This window comes from Anopheles bellator, chromosome 1 (assembly GCF_943735745.2).
Source record: "Anopheles bellator chromosome 1, idAnoBellAS_SP24_06.2, whole genome shotgun sequence".
NCBI lineage: Eukaryota > Metazoa > Arthropoda > Insecta > Diptera > Culicidae > Anopheles > Anopheles bellator.
Genome location: NC_071285.1, coordinates 23,757,651 through 23,777,347, shown reverse-complemented (window position 1 = coordinate 23,777,347; position 19,697 = coordinate 23,757,651). Strand labels below are relative to the sequence as shown.

General features: G+C 47.5%; 1 protein-coding gene across 1 annotated transcript in view; it reads right to left on the bottom strand.

Moving 5' to 3' along the window:
- Nucleotides 1–19,697, bottom strand: part of LOC131215259 (protein kinase C-binding protein NELL1-like) — a 60,711-nt gene that overhangs the window by 14,434 nt on the left and 26,580 nt on the right. The window contains exon 2 of the mRNA XM_058209647.1: nt 7,344–7,454. Within this exon, the coding sequence (XP_058065630.1) occupies nt 7,344–7,454 (111 nt within the window). The remainder of the gene's footprint in view (nt 1–7,343; nt 7,455–19,697) is intronic.

The window sequence follows — 19,697 nt, the reverse complement described above, 5'->3', positions numbered from 1 at the left end:
TGCTCCGATTTTCTTCTGTTAAATTTGCAAATTTGGGACATTGGTATCGATATTTTCCACATACTAGAGCACAGAGCTTACTGATAACAAAAGGGTAAGCGGAAAAGGAATAAAAACGCTTCAAGTTACTTCAGTATAGGTCAGTATAAGGGTATAGGTTCAGTATAGGACTACGAAAAATGGCTTTGTCCCCCAAGGCCATTTTTTCAAAGGATATCTGGACACCCAGGTTAAACTAAATCTACCTTGAATGAGGCTCGTCTCACAGTGTCGTCCTAGTGCGTAGACGTACCTAGATTAGGCACGAGCACGAAACCAAAAAGACACTACACGTTGTGACAATTTCGCATCGATTTTCTGTGTACGAACGTTATCATAACTTTCGCACGGTTAGAAAAATCTATCAAATGCATCTGGTTAATTTCAGCTGGCCCCTTCGACAAGTGAATTTCCGTTTCCCTATATGCTTCCGGATGCCAAGACCAAGAGACGGCGCGGCATCACAAAGCCATACTTATCGCGACGATATGATCATAATTGTCGCCAAAGGGTTTCACATGCACAGCGGGAGATTAGCGTGAGGTGTAAAAACGAACAAATGCGCACGCACCGGCATTGGCTCCGCGTGCATGCAATCCGTGCGCGATCGTTATCCGAAAGCCTGCCTGCGCCGTGGTGTCCCCATTTTTTTTTAGCAACACCGCAACGGCCACGGAGCCGACACATCGCGCAGAAACGCCATCACGCAGCAGCAGCAGCAATGGGGACAGAAGTCATAAGCTTACGGACCATATGTCGCCGGCCAACCGGTGCGGCCCAAGATAAACATGATTGCTGAAGAGCAAATGGCCCGACAAACAGTGACATTATTCACGCGATATTATTTATTAACATACCAGTCGTTCGTGCCTGCATTTCAAATATGCTGGGCCGCCGCAAGCAATTTTGCGACAACTTGTCGATATATCTGGAGAGGCCCGGCTACTGCTGCTGCCGTGGGCCCCTTCTCGGAGGGGACGACGACGGTCCCTGTCACAAGATCCGTGCTGTGAGAAATTTAACGTATGTCGAAAGCCGTCGACGTTGCTGTCTCGGGGACTCCCGGTGGTTGCAGAAACGCAGACATGTGATTTCATTACGCCCAGGCAGTGTCTTCAACGGTGATTCGTGTTCCCGACATTGTTCGCCAATTTTTGTTTTGTTTTCGTATCTTATAACCCGCGTGTTGAGACTAAAGCGGTTGTGTCGAAAACTGGAGTTATGAATAGGAAACGGCTTTTAGTTCGCATCCCTCAAAACGGCTGGGGTTTCCGATGCCCATCATCCATCTTTGGTCCTTGTAGAGCACTCCTTCTAACGATCCCAGCGTTATCTTGACCATACGATTCTACAGTTTTGTTGGGTCCTTAAGCCCTATCTCCATAAGGAAAACGGCTTAATCTTGTGACTCGTTCCAAGAGTATACTGATCTACAAAGCTCACATAATATCCGCTACCCTGCGGACTGCTTCCAACTCCAAGCGAAACACTTCACCAGATAGGAGAGAAGCTTCCAGTCGGAATCAAAACACTTCCATCGCCTCTCAGGTCATTAGCTCGACGGCTCGATGAAGCTCGATACCTACTAAATGCCGGAAACGGCGGTCTAACACCGGGATCCCCTGGAATGAAAAACGATAACAAGTGCTGCTGTCACCGGCGGGGCGCAGTATCACCTTAACGCTTGATTACATTCGCCTTTGGGGTGTATACTTATGGGGCGAAGACTTTCTCCACTGCGAGCCGATGGTAGTGATTTGGTGGAAAAATAAACTTTCCGATGTCACTCCGATGAGGACAAGGATCGCCGAGTGATGTGCCAGGGTGAATGGTAGGAAACCCAGCGACAAATAAGCGACATTCATGGCCCACAGACACACACCACCCAGTGCAGGTCGCGTCCGGCACACCGGCACTTGGGTGCAGGGGGTCCAGGGGGTGCACTCCGATGGGGATCAACGTCAGCGATCAACAAAACGCCGCCGGTGCATGCAATATGCAAATCAGTACACCAGTTGACAGTGATAAATTGTTTGATGGAAATAGTTTTATCTTATTCGCTCCTAGCGCCACTCGGCGCCTTGCTCCAGATGTAAATGAAGGGCTTTATCGCACCACCGGGGGAGGGCCTTTAACTGCGCCGTTGGTGGTCAGCTCGCCAAAGGTCTTCTTTTCCGTCCGGACCATCATCAAGCCCGGGGCACTGCAACACTCTATTTGGGCAACGACTTTACCGCGGCGCAACACAAGGGCAGCGCTTTTCACGCTTCACACAAATGGAGCACACCACACCAAAGCCGAGCTGACCGAGGCCGAGGAGGACCAACAACGAACGCGCGCGAGCCAGGACTGTCGTGGCTGGCGGAATGTCAATTTCAGGAAATTAAACCACAGATGATTTATGCCCCCCCGGGTGTGTCGGGGCGTGAAGGGCGTGAATTATGCTTTCCTATTAACGGTACGCTTTCGCTTCACGGCGACGACGACGACAACAATGGGGAACTGGGGACTAGGGCGGAGAGATGCTCGGCCCTGACAGAACGCAAAAGCCTTATTCCATTTTCCTCTTGCCGGCGAGGCGATAAATTAGGCATTGGTAGCACGCAGCTGACAGCCGGATCAAAGCGTACGCTAAAACACCCATCAACAGCAAAACAAATGCCAGCGCATCGTACGAGTACTTCTCCAGCATCCCGACCGTGCGCAGATCTTCGAGGAGCGGCAGTTCGGGGCCACTGCACTGGCGGTGATTTCTCATGACCCATTCCACGGTCCACAGAGCTTTCGCGCCCGCCGAAGGTTGCTGGTCGCGGACGATGCGTGATAGCTGTTGGGCCCGCTGCCGGTACCTGGAAGCGGAGCGGAGACATTACAATCGGCCCCAGGGTGCGAGGTTAGACGCAGGCTCATTCATCCACGTACCGGGCGTCATTCATCACCGCGGTCAGGGTGTCGTGCAAGGATTCTGCACTCATCGCCTGGGCGAGGGGCAACCGTCGGCCGACACCCAATCGTTCCAGTCGGCGGACGTTCTGATGCTGATCGCCGTAGACGGGCACCCCGATCGTGGGCACCCCGTGCCAAACCGCTTCCTGCACGCTCAACAGTCCACCGTGCGTGACAAACACGTCGACCAGTCCACTGGCCAGCAGTTCGTTCTGGGGAAACCACGGCGACGTAACGACATTGGCCGGGAGTGCCAAGTCCGCCACGGTGGAGTCCACTTTGAAAAGGAATCTGACGCGGGGCAATCGGTTCGTCAGCTCCACGAACACCGCCGTCTGGTTGCCGAGCGTGCTAAGCTGTACATTGCTTCCGAACGATATCAACACAAGTTTGTCGTGTTTTGCTGCTCCATTAGCCAAGTAGGACTCGAGTCGCACGGGTCTGCTTGTCGGCGGTTCGGCGATGTGCAGCCCTCCAACATTGACCACTCGCCAGCTCCTCGGTTCGGGTGGCTCGAGCAGTGCGATCGAGTTGAGGAGCGCCATCACTACGAACGATTCTGCGTGCGATACGGACGATGTGTTCGGCAGGTGACGCCGGACCAACTGATCGATGCGGGGATTGTAGTAGAACCGCCTCGACGCGATCTCCAGGTGGGTGAGCAGAAAGTTGTACGTTCGATCGAGTAATCCCATCCGCGGTGCTGTATCGCCGAGCAGGCTGGGCACGAATCCTGGAAACACGGGAGTGCCAAACAACCAGGCGGCACCAGCACTGGAGAGTGCGCTCGCTGCGGATGCCACCATCAACGGAGGATGCCCGAAGCGCTCGAGCAGCACCAGTAAACATGGCCCCGCCAGGTGATCGTGTATGATCAGCTGGAAGGTGAAGTTTCTCGGGTAGTGTAGCAGGTGGCTTAGCTGCCGGGACAAAAGCGCCAGCTCACACACGGTGTACTCCAGGTCGGCGTAAGCGGCGTGTAGCTCGAGTGGTGACATTCGGTGCATGTCCAGATAATCCGGTGGTCCTTCCATTTCCAGCGCACGCTCAACACCGTCCAGCTGGAGGTAGTGTAAGTTGCGGGCCGTCCCTCGCTTGTAGAGGTTGAGCAGCGTCACGTTGTGCTCGTTCGTGGCCAGCAGCTTCGATAGATGCTCACTCCTGGATTTCACCAAACAAAACCGACGGTCTCTTAGTAGATTCGATCGAATCCGCGGTTCGCACTCCACGCAGCTTACCAAAGAAAGTGACTCGGGGAGGCGACGGAACTTAGGTAGAGAACGTTGGAGCAACCACAGACATCGATCACGGCGGACGCTCCCAGCGCCACGGTCAGTGTCAGTACCCCGTTCCAAAGATCTCCCATCTGCGATCTGTCGTCCGTAGCCGATGACCGTACGACTGATGCGGTTGACGCTAAACTGACAGCAATCACCCCGAGGACGACGCTGCGACCCGACAAAGCACTCAGATCAGAGGAATCGTTCCAGGCACCTCTCGGTGCGAACACTTGGCTACACAATGAAAGCGGTCTGTCCCATCAATCTGCCATAAAACTTTGCTTTGAAGCAAAACACGAGATGACAGAACGATCTGAAATCGAGTCATTTGAGGTCGCAGTTTTCAGCAATTCGGCAAAACTTTTGAATTTGTAATCAGAGAACACAATACTCTTCAGTACAATCTGGTTAAAGTTGTCAGGGTGTCAATCGCAGCTGTGATCGTCCACAGATCGTCCTTATCGTGACAGCATCCGATTTTTCAGACCAAATTGAATTGGGACAACGAGTGTGTGCTTCCAACCTTTTTAAATAACTCTCTAGGTTCTAGCGAGCAGACGACACGGACGGGCAAGGAACCAGAAGACACTAAGAAGGCCATCTTTTTGCTCTTGGCTATGGGGACGCGTGCGTATGATTCCCTTTCCGTTACGACTTTCTTCGTACGTGACATCATCTGTAGCCGCTCCGCATCTACAGATCCACCACTTAAACAGCAATGATATTGTTGTTGCTGCTCGTTGTCGTAATGAACCGAAATCGCTCGTAAACGTCCACGCGATGATTTATATATAACAACAACAATAACCACCGGCACCGGTGTCTGCCGGTCCGTCCTTCTGGCCACAATTTTGAAACAACGTGCACACTGTTGGCACACGCGACCCATATGACAGATGTAAGCGACTAAGGTCCGCCGTGTCCGGGCTGCTGCAGGAGCCATTTTTTCTTCTTCTATGGATTTTGTTTGTTTGAAGAACAATTTAATTTATAATACTAATTATTTGTAATAATAGGGCACTCATCAACACGCAACATGAACATATGATTGCCATTACCTGAACGGCGGAATGGACCAACCTGTGACTGTTTGGTTGTCAACTACAAGAAAGTGCTAGGCCATAAACTCTAGTCCACAAGTATGAACTCTGCGGTTAGAACGATTCTTGTATGTGGTCGGTGGTTTCACAGTTAAAATGGACTATAAACCGGATTGCAAACGATAGCTTTTATTAGACTTGGGCCACAAATGCGCGACGATCGCGGTGGTGGTCATATGAGGGTGACGTTTGGCGGACGGACCGTTCCCTCCCTTGAGGCATTTTTGCCCGTCCAGTGCTGTTCCGCCGGTGTGTCTCCGGACGGGCGAAAGACGTAACAAACAAAATTATTGATTCAATTTTACGACCTAATTGCCTCGCTGGATCGTATATCACTGCCGTAAGCGGTTTGCTCCGGCGAGGACGAATGGCAGAAATCTACGAACAGAATTTCAACAGAGAACCCGGGGCTGGCTATCCTGCCATGCGTATCGGTGTTCTCTAGCGTGTGGGGGTAGAGCGGACGTCGTCACTGTCTAGGCATTTAATAGACCAGGTCTCGGTGCGGTCCCGGTTCCGTGCGAATGCGAGGGTCAGATAAGAGCCGGAGCATTAAAATCCGATAAAACTGCGACACACTGCGGTCGATCGGCACGGAACGATCGTCAGCTTCAAGGTTTGCATCGTGAGAAAGGTATTGGCCGGGTTCAATCGATATCCTCCGGCTATCAATCATACTTTGATCATCCTATTAAAATATTCACTTTTAATGAAGTTGTCCAATTAAAATAAAAATCATAAAAAGGTCGGCTTTGTTTTGACCGTAACGGTTGTTCAATGCAATCTCTGCGTTTGGAATTCATACCGGTGGCTGACCGGTGCCAGTCCAGCCAATGGTCTGCTTTGTTCAACGTACTGCTGGCTCCGGCTGAAGAATTCGACTCCTTCAACCGGAAACAGTCGGACCTCTAATAACTTTGAGAAGGCCTAGATTACAGTAAGCAGTACTTGCAGTCCAGATACTAATCTGTAAGCCGTAAACAGTCCCAGTGTCCGGTCAAAGAGTTCTACACCCTATGTCCGGAAAGCATTTCTAACGGTTTATTTGTGTAGGAGCTGCTTAGTTCCGAGTCTTGCATTTATCACAAAAGAACGCGGCGCGGCAACGAATATCGTGTTCCGTATTCCCTGTATCCTGATGGGATGGTGGTGGCTGATCGAACTTATTTTTCCATTCGTCCTTGTTTTTCTTTTGCTATCTTCCTGGACCCATCAGGCATTCCTGCCTGATTCACCGCTGGTTGGCGGCCGAAACACGATAGCAAATGGAAAGACTCTACAAACAGCAGCTCGAAGTTCGCCATTTTCTAGCTTTTCGCCTTTTTTTCTGTGGCCCCACGAGCTTCCGGGGAGCGCGAAACGGAAGAAATGGCGCACGATCGGGAAATGTGGCGCAAAAGTAGGCGCAGTCTAGACGGAGTCGCAAAAGCTGGCAAACATTACGAGGCTATCGTCTAGACTCCCGGTCCCCCTGGCTGGGTGGTTCTGGTCGGGGACCGTGAACCTCTATAATGATATCCATAAACCACGCATCTTCCCAGGGATCCCTGGGCTGGGGGCAGGAGTAACGATCCACCGGGGCCCCGGGATGCAAGCGGAACGCGGTCGTTGGTCTGTTGTTTCACTTTTTTTTTCCACCAGAAGCACATCCGGATGATGAGTTCAGTGAGGGAACAGAGGCAGAAACAAGGACCGTAATAGCGGAAGTCGGGAAGACAGGCAGACAAACATCGAGCGGGCTGTGGTGGGTATAATGTGACAGAGGTCATTCTCGTCGAATGACTAACGAAGGACTCGGGTTTTGTGTAGCAAGATAGTTGAGACCGATAGGCGGTAAAAGAGTAGCAAGACAGAACACAATGTGTCAATAAGTAACCGCAGATCTTGACCCGTAACTCGATTCATTCGCTCGCCGATAAGGACATGCCTTGGGGGCCGTGCTTTTGTTGTAGTCGCTGTATGTTAGCATAGGACTCACCTGACAAATGATATACCCTGGATGGTGTTATCATGACTCCTGGGTATTGGGATAGATTTGAATGTGAATTCAGCGCGTCCAATAGATCGATGCCGGGGTCCAGTGCGCAACCTGTGGAACCGAGTGAAATTTATTAGTAAATTGAATAACTTTTTTGGTGCAAACGTAATAAAATCGCACAGGGAAAAAGCAACTATACTCTTAACGCGCCGAGATCGGTCAGGTGTCGGCAAGTGTCGGACAATCCTATCGCTTGACCTAGAGCACAGCTCGACAGCTCCCCTCGGTATCATCGTTTGCCACAAAATGTGGACCAAAAAACGTGGACCAACACATCCCCGGGGGAGACCACACACTCGAGTGATTCTCGCTTGATCGGTGTCGGTTTTACCGTGACCATAACTCTCGCGGGGGCCATAAATTTTCATCTTCATCATTCATTAACAAGTCGTAAAACAAACATTCAGCGACCACCGAGACAGATTCGAAGATTTATGGAACCAAATCTCGGTGCGCCGTGGGAGAATCGGAACTGCCCCGGGGCCCATCGCCATTGCTGTCATCGTTAGTGTGAGGTTTTGCTGGCGTTACAATACAAGAATCCTTTTGGAACAAAGCGGTACCATACGAGATGTATACCATTTCGCCCGAAGCGGTAAGTTGCATTTTTTCGTTTTTCAATGCAAACAGAATAATGACATTGATTATTGGACAGCAATCAGTGGTACCAGCGGTAAGACTTTAATGCTCACAACGCCACTACAATGTATGATTGGCGTTCGAATACCAGAAAGAGTTGATCTCACAGAAAACGCAGTCAAACAGTAGCGTTTGCTACTGGAACTAGGTCCAGCACGTTAATCGGTGAGAAATCGCTTATTGCCTTCCAATGCCGCCATACTGTCCGAAGTCTGATAGATTAACGCGCATTACGTGGTGGGCGAACAAAAAGTCTTCAGGCCTACGTAAATCACCAGACTCGCCAGACCGAGGCAGCGAGACAAAGTTCGCCGTTTGACAACTCTACTCGACACGCACAGGCCGGGTGGCCTAACTAGGTGGGCCACCTAGGGAAGGGCCACCTAAGGCTACTTGGGAAATGCAACGAATTGCATTATTTATTACCTGACAGGGCCTGTTATTGCATTGTTCGGAATGTAACGCTAGTCGGTGCCAGCTAGCCACCGAGACGAGCGAACGGATCCTGGCCACAACTGTGTCTAGCCTCCTAGCGACACACGCCCAAATGATGCTGCCACACAATAAAGCGATCCAATCGCGACTGCATCGCACGCAAGGGAATAAAGAGACCCGGCTAGGTCCCGGTACATAATATTTTAATTGAAACTGTCACAGTAAGTGACACCCGGCTTTCTATTGCTCTGCGCACCCAGCATTCTGCACTGGCAAGGCGATCACAGCGCCTCTTCCGGCCCAGCTTTGATTTCGAACTCATCATCGGCAATCGTTCAATTATCGTGATACTTTGAACAATTTTTTAGTGCCGTTTTATTTAAATGTTGCCATCAAAATGCGTACGTTGCTATACTTTGAATGGCATTTCGTCGGCAACAAATTGCATTATAATTTATCATATAGCCCTCATTGTCTTGTTCAACGTTGGTTGACGCGATAAAATGGAGCATAAATTTAAAATTGCCCATAATACGAGAAATCTTGCCGGAATGAAGAAGTAATTAAAGATGCAACGTGGTGACGTAGTTTATACGAAATAGTCAACTTGCTGGGCATTGCAACTTTTGTCTCACGCCTCGCCGGACCTGCCTGCCTGATAGATAACGTATGCAAATAAGATATAAATTGGTTTTTTGATTTAGTTAAACAAACTGGGTCTTATTTATTGCCTCCAGCTTCAGAAATGCGTCGAATGTGTAAACCTGATTTCCCCGCTCTTTTACGGTTATTCTGTATGCTTTTTTGTCCGTCGAACCGTTTCAGTTTTATAGACAAAGTTTCTACAACTAACTTCTAGGTCTGTATCATTTGAGCTGCCTCATACATTAACAAACTCGCATTGCTCCAGAGAAATACCATTTTTTGTAGTGATTTTCGAAAACCGAACGTTTGTGATGGTTGCGTGTAGCTACGTTATCTTCGTTTTTTATTGTCCCTCTTGTTCTTGATAGCTTAAGAACCATGCGATGCCGATTCTAAGATGCCGCCAGTATAATCTTCACATTATGCTAATAAGTTTTGATGTGTTAACGATCGAAATGCATGCGGCTCACAGCGCGGTCGGTAAGCCGATAGGCCGCCCCCGGGGGCCAATTCTTTGCCACTGGGGACCTTTACCACGTCAGACTTTCGTCAGTTTTAAAAATAAACAAAAATATTACAAATAAACACAGAATTTAAAGAGTAGCACAACAGGTGCGCTGTTTCTAGTTTTACCATTGGTCACTTAATATTGGCAAACTTCTAAAGGCACTCCAACCAAAAGAGACTAGTAAATTGAGGTACCTGTAGGTCAGCTGCCCCCTTTTTAAAATGCCTTGAACGCTGATACGATTAATCATATTGCCCGTGGCATGATTAATAACTCACAAACTCGAGCATCATGAGCTGATTGATTGGTCGCACGCAAGTGACCGTGCATTTGACAGAGTCTTCTACGAAAAAAAACCGCACACAAAGTAACGTGTTGCGCCGTTTTGTGCAGCACCAGCTCAAACACATGAATGCCCCAGAAAGGACACACATTTCGAGGACGGCGTTAAATCGGGGGTACCCTCACTCGGATTGAGTGCGATGGATGCGTTTTGCTCGTCGACACGTTGCAAATCCGAGCCCGAAGGTCCACCCTTGCAATCAAAACACGACAAGTTGTTAGCATAATTTAATTGAGATTTATTCGTCACAGGTCGTTTAAAACGATTACCAGTGTCGGTTCCCGTCTCTCTATCTCTCTCTCTCAGCAGCGAGAGGCATATGAGAAGCTGTAGGGGACGCGCGTGCGATGCTACTAGACACCAGACAGATCAGATACGAGGTAGAGCATACCGCCAGTGCCGCTAATGGTGGGCTAATATACGAATCGCCCGCGGGGGGTTGGGACAAGATTGATGTGCCGTAACCGAACGTGGAGTGCTAAACACTGTTCGGGATGATAACCTTTGGCCACGGTGGCCGGGAAATGAGCAGGGTAAAGTGTGCTTCTCGCAAGGGCTAGATTCAATTTTGCGCAGCAAAACAGCTCGGTAAGGGTAAGTGGTGTATGGATTGCATGATTTTGACACACAAAATAAGCGCACCCTTGCCAGACGTAGAATCTCCGGGGAATTTTAGGTACCCGAACTCCTAGCGTGGAATGCAATGATAAATATGACATCTTATTGGGTCAATAAATTGACTACAAGTCACAAGATAGTTGATATTCTTTAATAAGAAATGCCCGTAATGAAATCTCATTAGCCACAGACTCCACAGAAAGATATTGTGCACATCTCACGCAGACATTCTCTGGCGTTGGGAAAATTGCTCATTAATAAAAAAAAATAAAAAAAATATATGAAAAATAATAATAAATAAAATAAATAAAATAAATAAAATAAATAAAATAAATAAAATAAATAAAATAAAAAAAAAATAAATGAAATTGAACCAAATGGCAAAGCTGCCTTCAGTTAGCTTCCTGCTGGACTAAAAAAAGTCCACAAATCCAAAGTGGACCAAAGGTTAGGTAAAAGGTTCCAAAGCGGACCAAACTGTTTGGAGTAGCCACAAAAAGGGCCAGCTTGGCACTTTGGCTTAATTCGCCCGGGTTGCCATTATTAAAAGGTTGTTTTCGGTTTGCTAAAAATATTACCCGAAAGTTTGGTGCCATTTCAATTCAATCTTCCGGTTTTATCGGCCACGATGTTGCACCGTGACCGGTCGCGCTTTTCACTTTGCCGGGTCTGCAAACTAAGGAACGGTGATTAACACAACATCCATGAAACGCTCGTAAAAAGCGTAATCGTCTCCAGGCAGTCATCTTACGCGTTCACAAAACAGAAACTGTGTGTCTCAATTAAGGCGATTGTGTTAATATGTTTTTTTCTTTTGCGAACGAGACAACGATTGCATAACATTCGAACGCGAAATCCTGCTCAAAGTATCACCCCCGTGGCCCCCGGTAGCTTTTATGGCCGCTGGCTGCGAAGCGAAGAAGGCCAACGCATATCAGTGGTGGGCGCAGGTGTAATGCGATGAGGTTCGGGTTCGGGCTTTTGGCGGGACCAAAAAGCGAGCCAGGCGCCGAACAAGCATCATTATCGGCCCCACTTCGACAGGATTACTCGTTTTACGGATTTAAGTTTTATGTCTTCCGCTGCAGTTATTTTTTGGCCACTCCGGCACCGCTGTTTTCAGGGCCCGCCGACATGGTGCGCATAAATTTATGATAGTGTCCCCGGCCGAGCAAACCGCAAAAACCGCAACTGCGTGGCTCGCGCGCCCCGCAATTCGATAGGTGTATAAATTATAACCCGATCTGTTTCCATGTGGCCCCCGTCTTGCACCGTTCCGGCCAACCGTGGGCTGCAGCGTCGGAAGGTAAACTTCGGTGGTTCGATGTTAGCGCCTCAGAGCAAAGAAAGCAATCCTCTTTTACGGTTACCACTGGCCGGCGACATAGGGAGAGACCCCAATTTGCAGTTTGAGTCCTGCGCCACGCTCGGCTCAAACCGAAGGCTGAATTATCAACCAACCTATCGCCGTATAGGGGTGAAGCATCAGCATACGGCGTGCCGATCGGGACTAATCGCTAGGTAATATGATGCAGACCGATACAGTCATCAGTGTCGGATGAAATAAAAATGCAAAGCACCACCGAGTGACACAAATGCGCACCGCGGCGGCTTGCGAAACACCATAAAAGCATAAATCTTAATTCGCCAGATCGCGCTTCGGGGAACTAATCTTATCCTTGCCGATTCTACAGCGCAGGTTATTGGCTTAATTACCATTTTATTGTAGGGAGTTTTTCAACAAAACAAATAACAACTTTGCATTTTCATGTAAAGCGTGATCCCATTAGATTTCTTGAACATGGATACTATCCGAATTTTGTACAATTATTCGATAGTCAGAGTTGTGTTTACCATTTGCGTTACAAACACGGAATATAAAAATGTAGAACAAGCAACTATTTTACTAACCAAATGACTGGCAAAAATATCCAAAACATGTGTTAATATTCGCGACCGGGAAGAAGTCGTCGAAAGAGATAAAAACTGAACGATACGTGCGAAGCTCACTGCCGTTCCGTGTTGCTCTATAAAATTGACTGATTGACGCACGCGGGCAGCATGCTCAATAAGGCGTTTTACGCCTGACATGTTTCGTTGAACAAAAACGGATACGACCGTGGGGACGATGTGTTTGATTCATAAACATTCGGCGCATGTTTGTTGGGGGTTTGTTCCGTTTCTGTGACCGAACGATCGACGGCGATGATGTTACGAAGGAACCGCCAAAACGGACGGATCCATCGGAAGCACACTACTTACCAAGACGACGCCATGTGGGCGAAGCCACTAATGACGACCATTTATATGACCACCGGTCGCCGGACCGGTGGGATGTTGGAGGAGGCATAAAACGATCGCCAGGTTGGCCCCAGCGCTCCCGAAGGTAACGTTTCGGATCGGATCGAGATCGGAAACTGAAATGAACGCGCGCACGACTTTAAACCCGTGCCCCGGTGGAAGACGCACAATGCCGTCAGCCGTTGCGGAGCAGTGCATAAACTATGCTTTTTAACGATCAGCCTGATTTTTGGTGATCAACGTGATCGGTGCATGGCTTTGGCTTTGTGGAAAACTGCTGAAGCTTCTAAATGTGTTCATTAACCGAGCATAGCCTTGCAAAGGCGGGATTCATCAAACAGAGGATGGGCCGCTTCACCGATCTCTCCGGCACACATTGGAAGGTATGATCACTCAATTCGGGTAGGGTCTAATTGATTTTTTATCGAATTTCAATGCTAATCTGCATCGCGCAAGCGTGGGGGCCATTTGTTGTTCCCTTTTTGAATGAGCATATTTCGAATAAATTAAACCGAAGCTCATATCTTCGGATAAAATATTATGACGTCTCGAGAAGCATATTTAGTTGGGTCAGTTGGTAAAAGGGAACCATAACCCTCAGATGATGAGATTGATTTTCAAAAGGCGTTCGCGAAGATTGTTTCATGATTAAAAAAGAGACCCAAGCATTACGCCTATCCAAAACATTGAACGAATTATTAAATTATATCTTAAACTACCAAGCCAAGAGTTTACATTGAAGCAGCATGGCCGAATGACCCTGTCACCGCAATCTGTCAACATCGCATCGTCGTGTGGCGCCTAATTGAATGCGAATTTTTGCGCCCGCCGGCGATAAACAAGGTCAACCAAGTGTCTCGACTCTGCGTGCTTTCAATTTCTTGGCATATACCCCGTGCGCGCAGGGATGCTGCGAACGTTCGGTAGCGCGCAGACGTAGCCTAAGGCACAAATTTAGACCAAACACCCATATCGTAGTTCAGTAACCTTCACCCGAGGCCTAGGCCAAGGAGATGTCAATGTTTCGGCCGTGTGAAGTGAAAGCATCACTTTAATTTCTGTCATCAAAAACAAGCCACTCCTCGTGAGGATAAGCACGAGTTACTGAACAGTGCGAAACGCGGATCACAGGCGATCCGTCTGTCGTAATTTGTGTCATCTTGGGCAAGAAATTCGATATTTTCTTCAATCGGATTGCAGTAAAGACTAGGTGGGCTACAAGAAGTGTTGATGCGTTTGGACAAATTGATCACACTGAGCCCAACAAGAAAATAGAAGTGGCTTGAGTTGCCAATCAAGAGCTTCAAACGATAATATTTAACGTCAAGTATTAAATCAATTACACAACTATTGACAAAATTCAACTACTCGTAGTAATTGTTCCAGCCGATTAAATGCTGTACGGATGTTCGATGATGATGTTCATCCTCAATATGGCACCATCAATCCGTGACTAATGCCCCATTTTTTCGTCGTTCTTTTTTCTCGTGACACACGAAACCATTCCATTCTCATAACGACGGAAAACTATGCTGATTGCGCGACGGAATGTCTGAAGTGTGGCGAGATTTCTTCCGGAATGGGCCGCCCTAATCACGTCGCCATTCCGGGCGTTCGGTCGTACTTTTAGTCGGAAAATTTTTCGCCACACCACCGAACATCGAAATGTTATGATTTATGTCGAAGCCATTATGTTTGCTAACATTTTTGCTGCCGCAGAACCACCGGTTTTTTCGCACAGACTTCTCTCCAGGCGGTGGAGCAAGTTTCGCGTCTAGCCAAGCAAGGATCGGGAAATGGAGTAGTGGGAGTTTGTGGGAGTTTCAAAAATTTTGCAGACTCTCCTGCGGATGCGATTTTATCGAATGTATTGATCCATAAAAATGTGTTTTCTGCGTAAAAAATTGAACGACGTAACTGGTTGTATGTCTCCCTCGCTGTTTTAGCAACAGTTCGTTTCTTTATTAGGCGCGCCGATCTGGCGTACGAAACTGTGAAGGTTTATAGCGCTGAAGACCACAAACGAAACAACTCTTCCTTCGCTATGGTCCGATATTATTCATGTTCATCCACGTCATCGCTTCTCGGCGCAAAAATAAATACAGACATTACCAATCCTCGGACCCGAATAATTTGGTACCACAAAATGCGAATCACTCTACGATCAAGTTATGGAACCTCCAGCAAGAATGCTACCGATACTCAACATTATCCCATTTTTGAGGCCACAAAAGAGAACCACATACTTTTTGTCACACAATTATGCAACTGGGTTAGAGCTATCGGTGGGTAAGCCCTACTTGTTTTAGATTTTTATCAACCAGATAACTGTGGCGGACGGAACTTGTTACAATGTTAATCGGTGTGTTAGGGCGGAACCCGACAGAAAGCTCGCTTTTTGCAACTCACGAAAACAGTTCCGGCAAAAAGCCGGAAATCAAGCAACGTGCAGAGCAATTCCAGTGCCTTCCCTTTTGCGTGGGTCATCCAAAGGTTACCGATACGTCGCAATGACTATTGGGAAGCCAGTCGTAGCGTCGTTTTAGATTTCCGGAAGAACGATAGCGCCGGATGTCTAGCACCGTCGACGAAAACGCAACATAATGGAGGAAAAGAAAACTTCCAACACTACAATAAATCTGTTTATTGTCGTCCTGGGGGCGCCAGTTCCGGGCCACATGATGCTGCTCGGTGCTGTAACTTCCGCAACACAGGAGAGACCAGATTGCTCTCGGCGGCGCGCTCTGCCTCGTGTCGGCGGGTTCCGCTTGGCAACAACAACCCTCATACCCAGACCAGACGCCGGCCGAGCCGCCGGAATATGGTTGCGAAACTTTGGACCAATCGAAACTACGTCTCCAGTCGTTTGTATGCTGATTCAAATTAATCATGGCCACTTTTCGCTTACTAAACGACTTTTTCCGGACCCTGGCCAACGGAAATACTTTCACTTGCGTGAACCAAAGCTACTTGTCTCGATGTTGTTCGGGGCGCAGAAAGAACGTGCCACACTTTGCCTTCGAAGAATCCTCGAGCTTCGTTGTTTCGTAGTCCGGGTCGTAGCTACGCGTTTAGTTATTCCAGCAGCACGAAGGACGTGAGGCCATTGAACTTTTGTTTTAAACAATAACGAGACACCGTAGACTTCGAGCGGGTATCTGCTGAACTTCAAACACTTCTAATAGTCTCACACCCATTCCATACACAACACAAAGCTCACACCTGCCAAAGACACTGAGCCGCGCGAAGTAGTTGTGGGTGGCAATTGCATTACGCAATTATCAGACAAAGATTAAATGGCTCCAGTAATTTCCAGTCGTCCAACGCGCGCTGAACTGCAGATAGGTTCTTGCGATTGATAAATGGTGCAATTGCATTCAATTAGTAAATTTATTGGTCTGTGGGCGGCTTATGCCGTACCTTGTCCAACAAATTGATTATCGTGCCCGCTGGCCATAACGCCTTGGCTCAAAACAAGTGGTCGATTGCATATGCCTTGCGATTGCGCTGAGAGCTAGTGGATGATGAAGGGTGGTCCATTTTGAGTGTTGAAAACAGGAATAAAATGTCAATGCAGTATACGGCAATGTGCCAGGGATCTAAAGCGCTTATAAAATATATTCATCAAATTTTAAAACATTATACAATGTTAAACATATTACAAATACAATTATACTTTAAGATACGTATGCATCACTTATTATTGGTCTTACAAATTACACTCTCTTGCTCACTAGATCGATAAATAAATCGGAAATTAGAATCCTTCCGATCAGCATTCACGTACCTTTTCACCAATGCGGCAAACCAGTCCGCGGGTGGCGTGAATCTCGCAAAGCCGTGCTACCCACACGCACCTTATTCTTACGACATCCGAAACGCTGCGAAGTGGTTCGCAAAATATAAATAATCCCACCCATGATACCCACCGTGTACCGGCGCGTTGCATGAACTTAAGACGTAAGAAGTCTGACCAATTGACTGCTCGTTAAACGTCGTCACCTCCGCAAGTGTGCGAAAGATCAACTTCGTTATGCTCGGCTCGGTGACAACATCAAGTGGCGCCATTTCATCATAATATTTCACCAAAAAGGGTAGCCGCTATGCTACTGTACGCACCCTTACAGTAATTATTGCCAAAGGTGAACTCTCTCCGGCAGCGTACGACGCGTATTCAAAGTCGCATTTCGCTCGGGTAATTAAGAACCGCTGATGTGGCTCTGATGATCTTAATTTATGTACTGCGGCAAGCCGTTGTATCATAATCTGGTGCCATAAATTACCTGCGCCGTCTGGCAGCCGTAACGTGAGCGCTACCGAGAGAGCAGACGGAGACAGTATCTGAGGGCTAGCATCGATTGCAACCGGTGGTGTGAATAAACTCTTTAGACTCCACTCAACTCCTTAGATTAAGCCGTCAATGTAATGATGGAGAATGTCCTTAAGCACATCATAATTAATGCTTGTCGTATGCAATCATTCGACAATATCTGCGACTGATCGCGAATACTAAGTAACAAGCTATGGTAACGGCACTTGCAACTTAATCTTACCACTTTGGAAACCCCCATATTATTGGTGCAGCACGGTTCCCAACAAAATATTCTTTTAATAAAAAAAATATAAGTATTTTTAAGCCACTGGGTGGTCACCACTCAATTGACACTCACCCCGTCAAATTAAATGACGACCGGTCGACCGCACAAAACCCACTCTTGTTTTCGCAAAGCCTAACGCTGCAGAACCCGAACGGTTTGAGTTACATCATCTGCCACCCGAAAGTTCCGCGCATAAAAACATAAAACAGATCGTTCCATCCAATGCCAAGGTTGAGCGGAACGGCCGCGGCCGCAAAAAAGGAGGAATCCGTTGTTGTTCGCGTTCCCGTTTCATCTTCGCTGGCGGCGACAATCGATGGCGACATTCCAATTCATTTCCACCAGTTAACACACACAATAACCATCGTACGATACAAATATGCGGCCCCGCGCTCCGCCACGGGCCCAACGGTGGCTAACCGCGGGCCGGCCGTCCACAGGATTCGCAACTGGAACTCCAAGAATGCAGAAGACGAACGAACCAGAATGTCGTTCAAGGCGAGGGTTATGCACCAAACTGTGCGCCTAACCCTTGGACGCCAGGCCGAGTCGGAAAAGACTCCTCCTGTCAAAATGTTTTCGATAGCAAAATGATTCCTTTTCCATTGTTGTGGTCACCATACGGATGAAAAATGATTGCCCGAATTTCACGACTTCATTTCGCAAGGTGCCAGAATGAAGCACTGGTCCTACTTTAAGCGAACTGTATAATTTCTGTTCCTTGGAGAATAGCAACAAAAGCCTTACCCACAGTAGGAATCAAACAAGCGTTGATTTAACAACAGATGATATCATGTCAACAACACGCTCTCTACATCTTTTGGTCCTCCAGCTAGTATCCCACAAGGAAGTATCCTTGGTCCTTCACTCTATATTATACTCACATCCGACATTCCAAAAACAAGAGCGTCTGAAGGGGCAATATGCTGACGATACAGCTCTTATATCAACAAGCAAGGTAACCAAGGCAACAATTAAGAACCTACAAAAACTCGTAAATTCTTATAAAATTTTTACAATAACTGGAAGATAAAAAATCCATCCCTTGAAAGTTCAGGCTATATTTTTTCCATACAAATTCAGCAAGCGAATTATCCCCCTACCTGGGTAAAATATCATTATAGATAGTCAAAATATATCTAGTCTTCTAACATCAAGTACCTAGGGTTGATACTAGATAATAAACTTAACTACCGACCACACTTAGAAATGTTACATAAAAAACTAGACATACTCATCAAAACGCTTTACCTATTAATCAACAGAAAATCAAAATTAAACATTTCAAATAAACTTCTCCTTTACAAAAGAATTTTCCTCCTTCTCTTACCCTATGTCTCTTTTCTGTGGTCGCAATTCTTCAAAACTCAGTTCCAGTCAATGCAAATCAGACTGAATAAAATTCTCAAAATGATCCTTAATACACACTGGAGAATACCAACAAATCTTGTTCTAAACCTTGCTGGATCGCAAATACTATTCGCAAAAAACAAACTAAAAGAAGCCCTAATAAAAGATGGCATTGTTGTGAACCAATGTTGTGTACCAATGCCTGAAAGCACTTTCTTGGCTTCACATGCACATGCTTCACCATTTTTCAAACTTTACCTATTTTCGGAAAAACACGCCGACCGTGATAAAAGGAACATTGGCCTTGAAGGGTTAATTATAAAAATAAGACCAAAAGTGGTGACCGAAAAGGAGCCAAGGCAATGCTCTTGACCAACTCTCCATCTCGCCCGGAGTGACGAAGCGCAAGCGTCGGCAATTGTTTCTGGAACAACATTCTTATGACTGATAAACCGAGAAGGAGAAAACCACGACTAAGACGGAAAAATAGAGCATCAAACGTGCTTTTGCCGCGAGATGCTCGCTACGAAGCGACAGTTCGAGAGCACATGGGGCTGGTGATCGGCAAAAACGATCCTAAAATGGGAGCTCCGCGTGCCAAATGTTGTCCGACAACAACAGAAAAAACAACCCACAAAAACGGCAACCGCATTATGAGAGACCCGCGGCCCACAATAAAGCGACACACAATAAAATTAGCGATAATTTATTGCATTTTCGCTTCGCCCGCCCATTGCTGCGCCGTGTCAATCGGAGAACGCGATCGCTTGCCGCGCTTGATCGCGCTCCTCCGCCGGCCAAAAGGTTTATGTTTATGGCCCCGATGCGTCCCGATGGTTTACCTGGCCGGCTCTGCT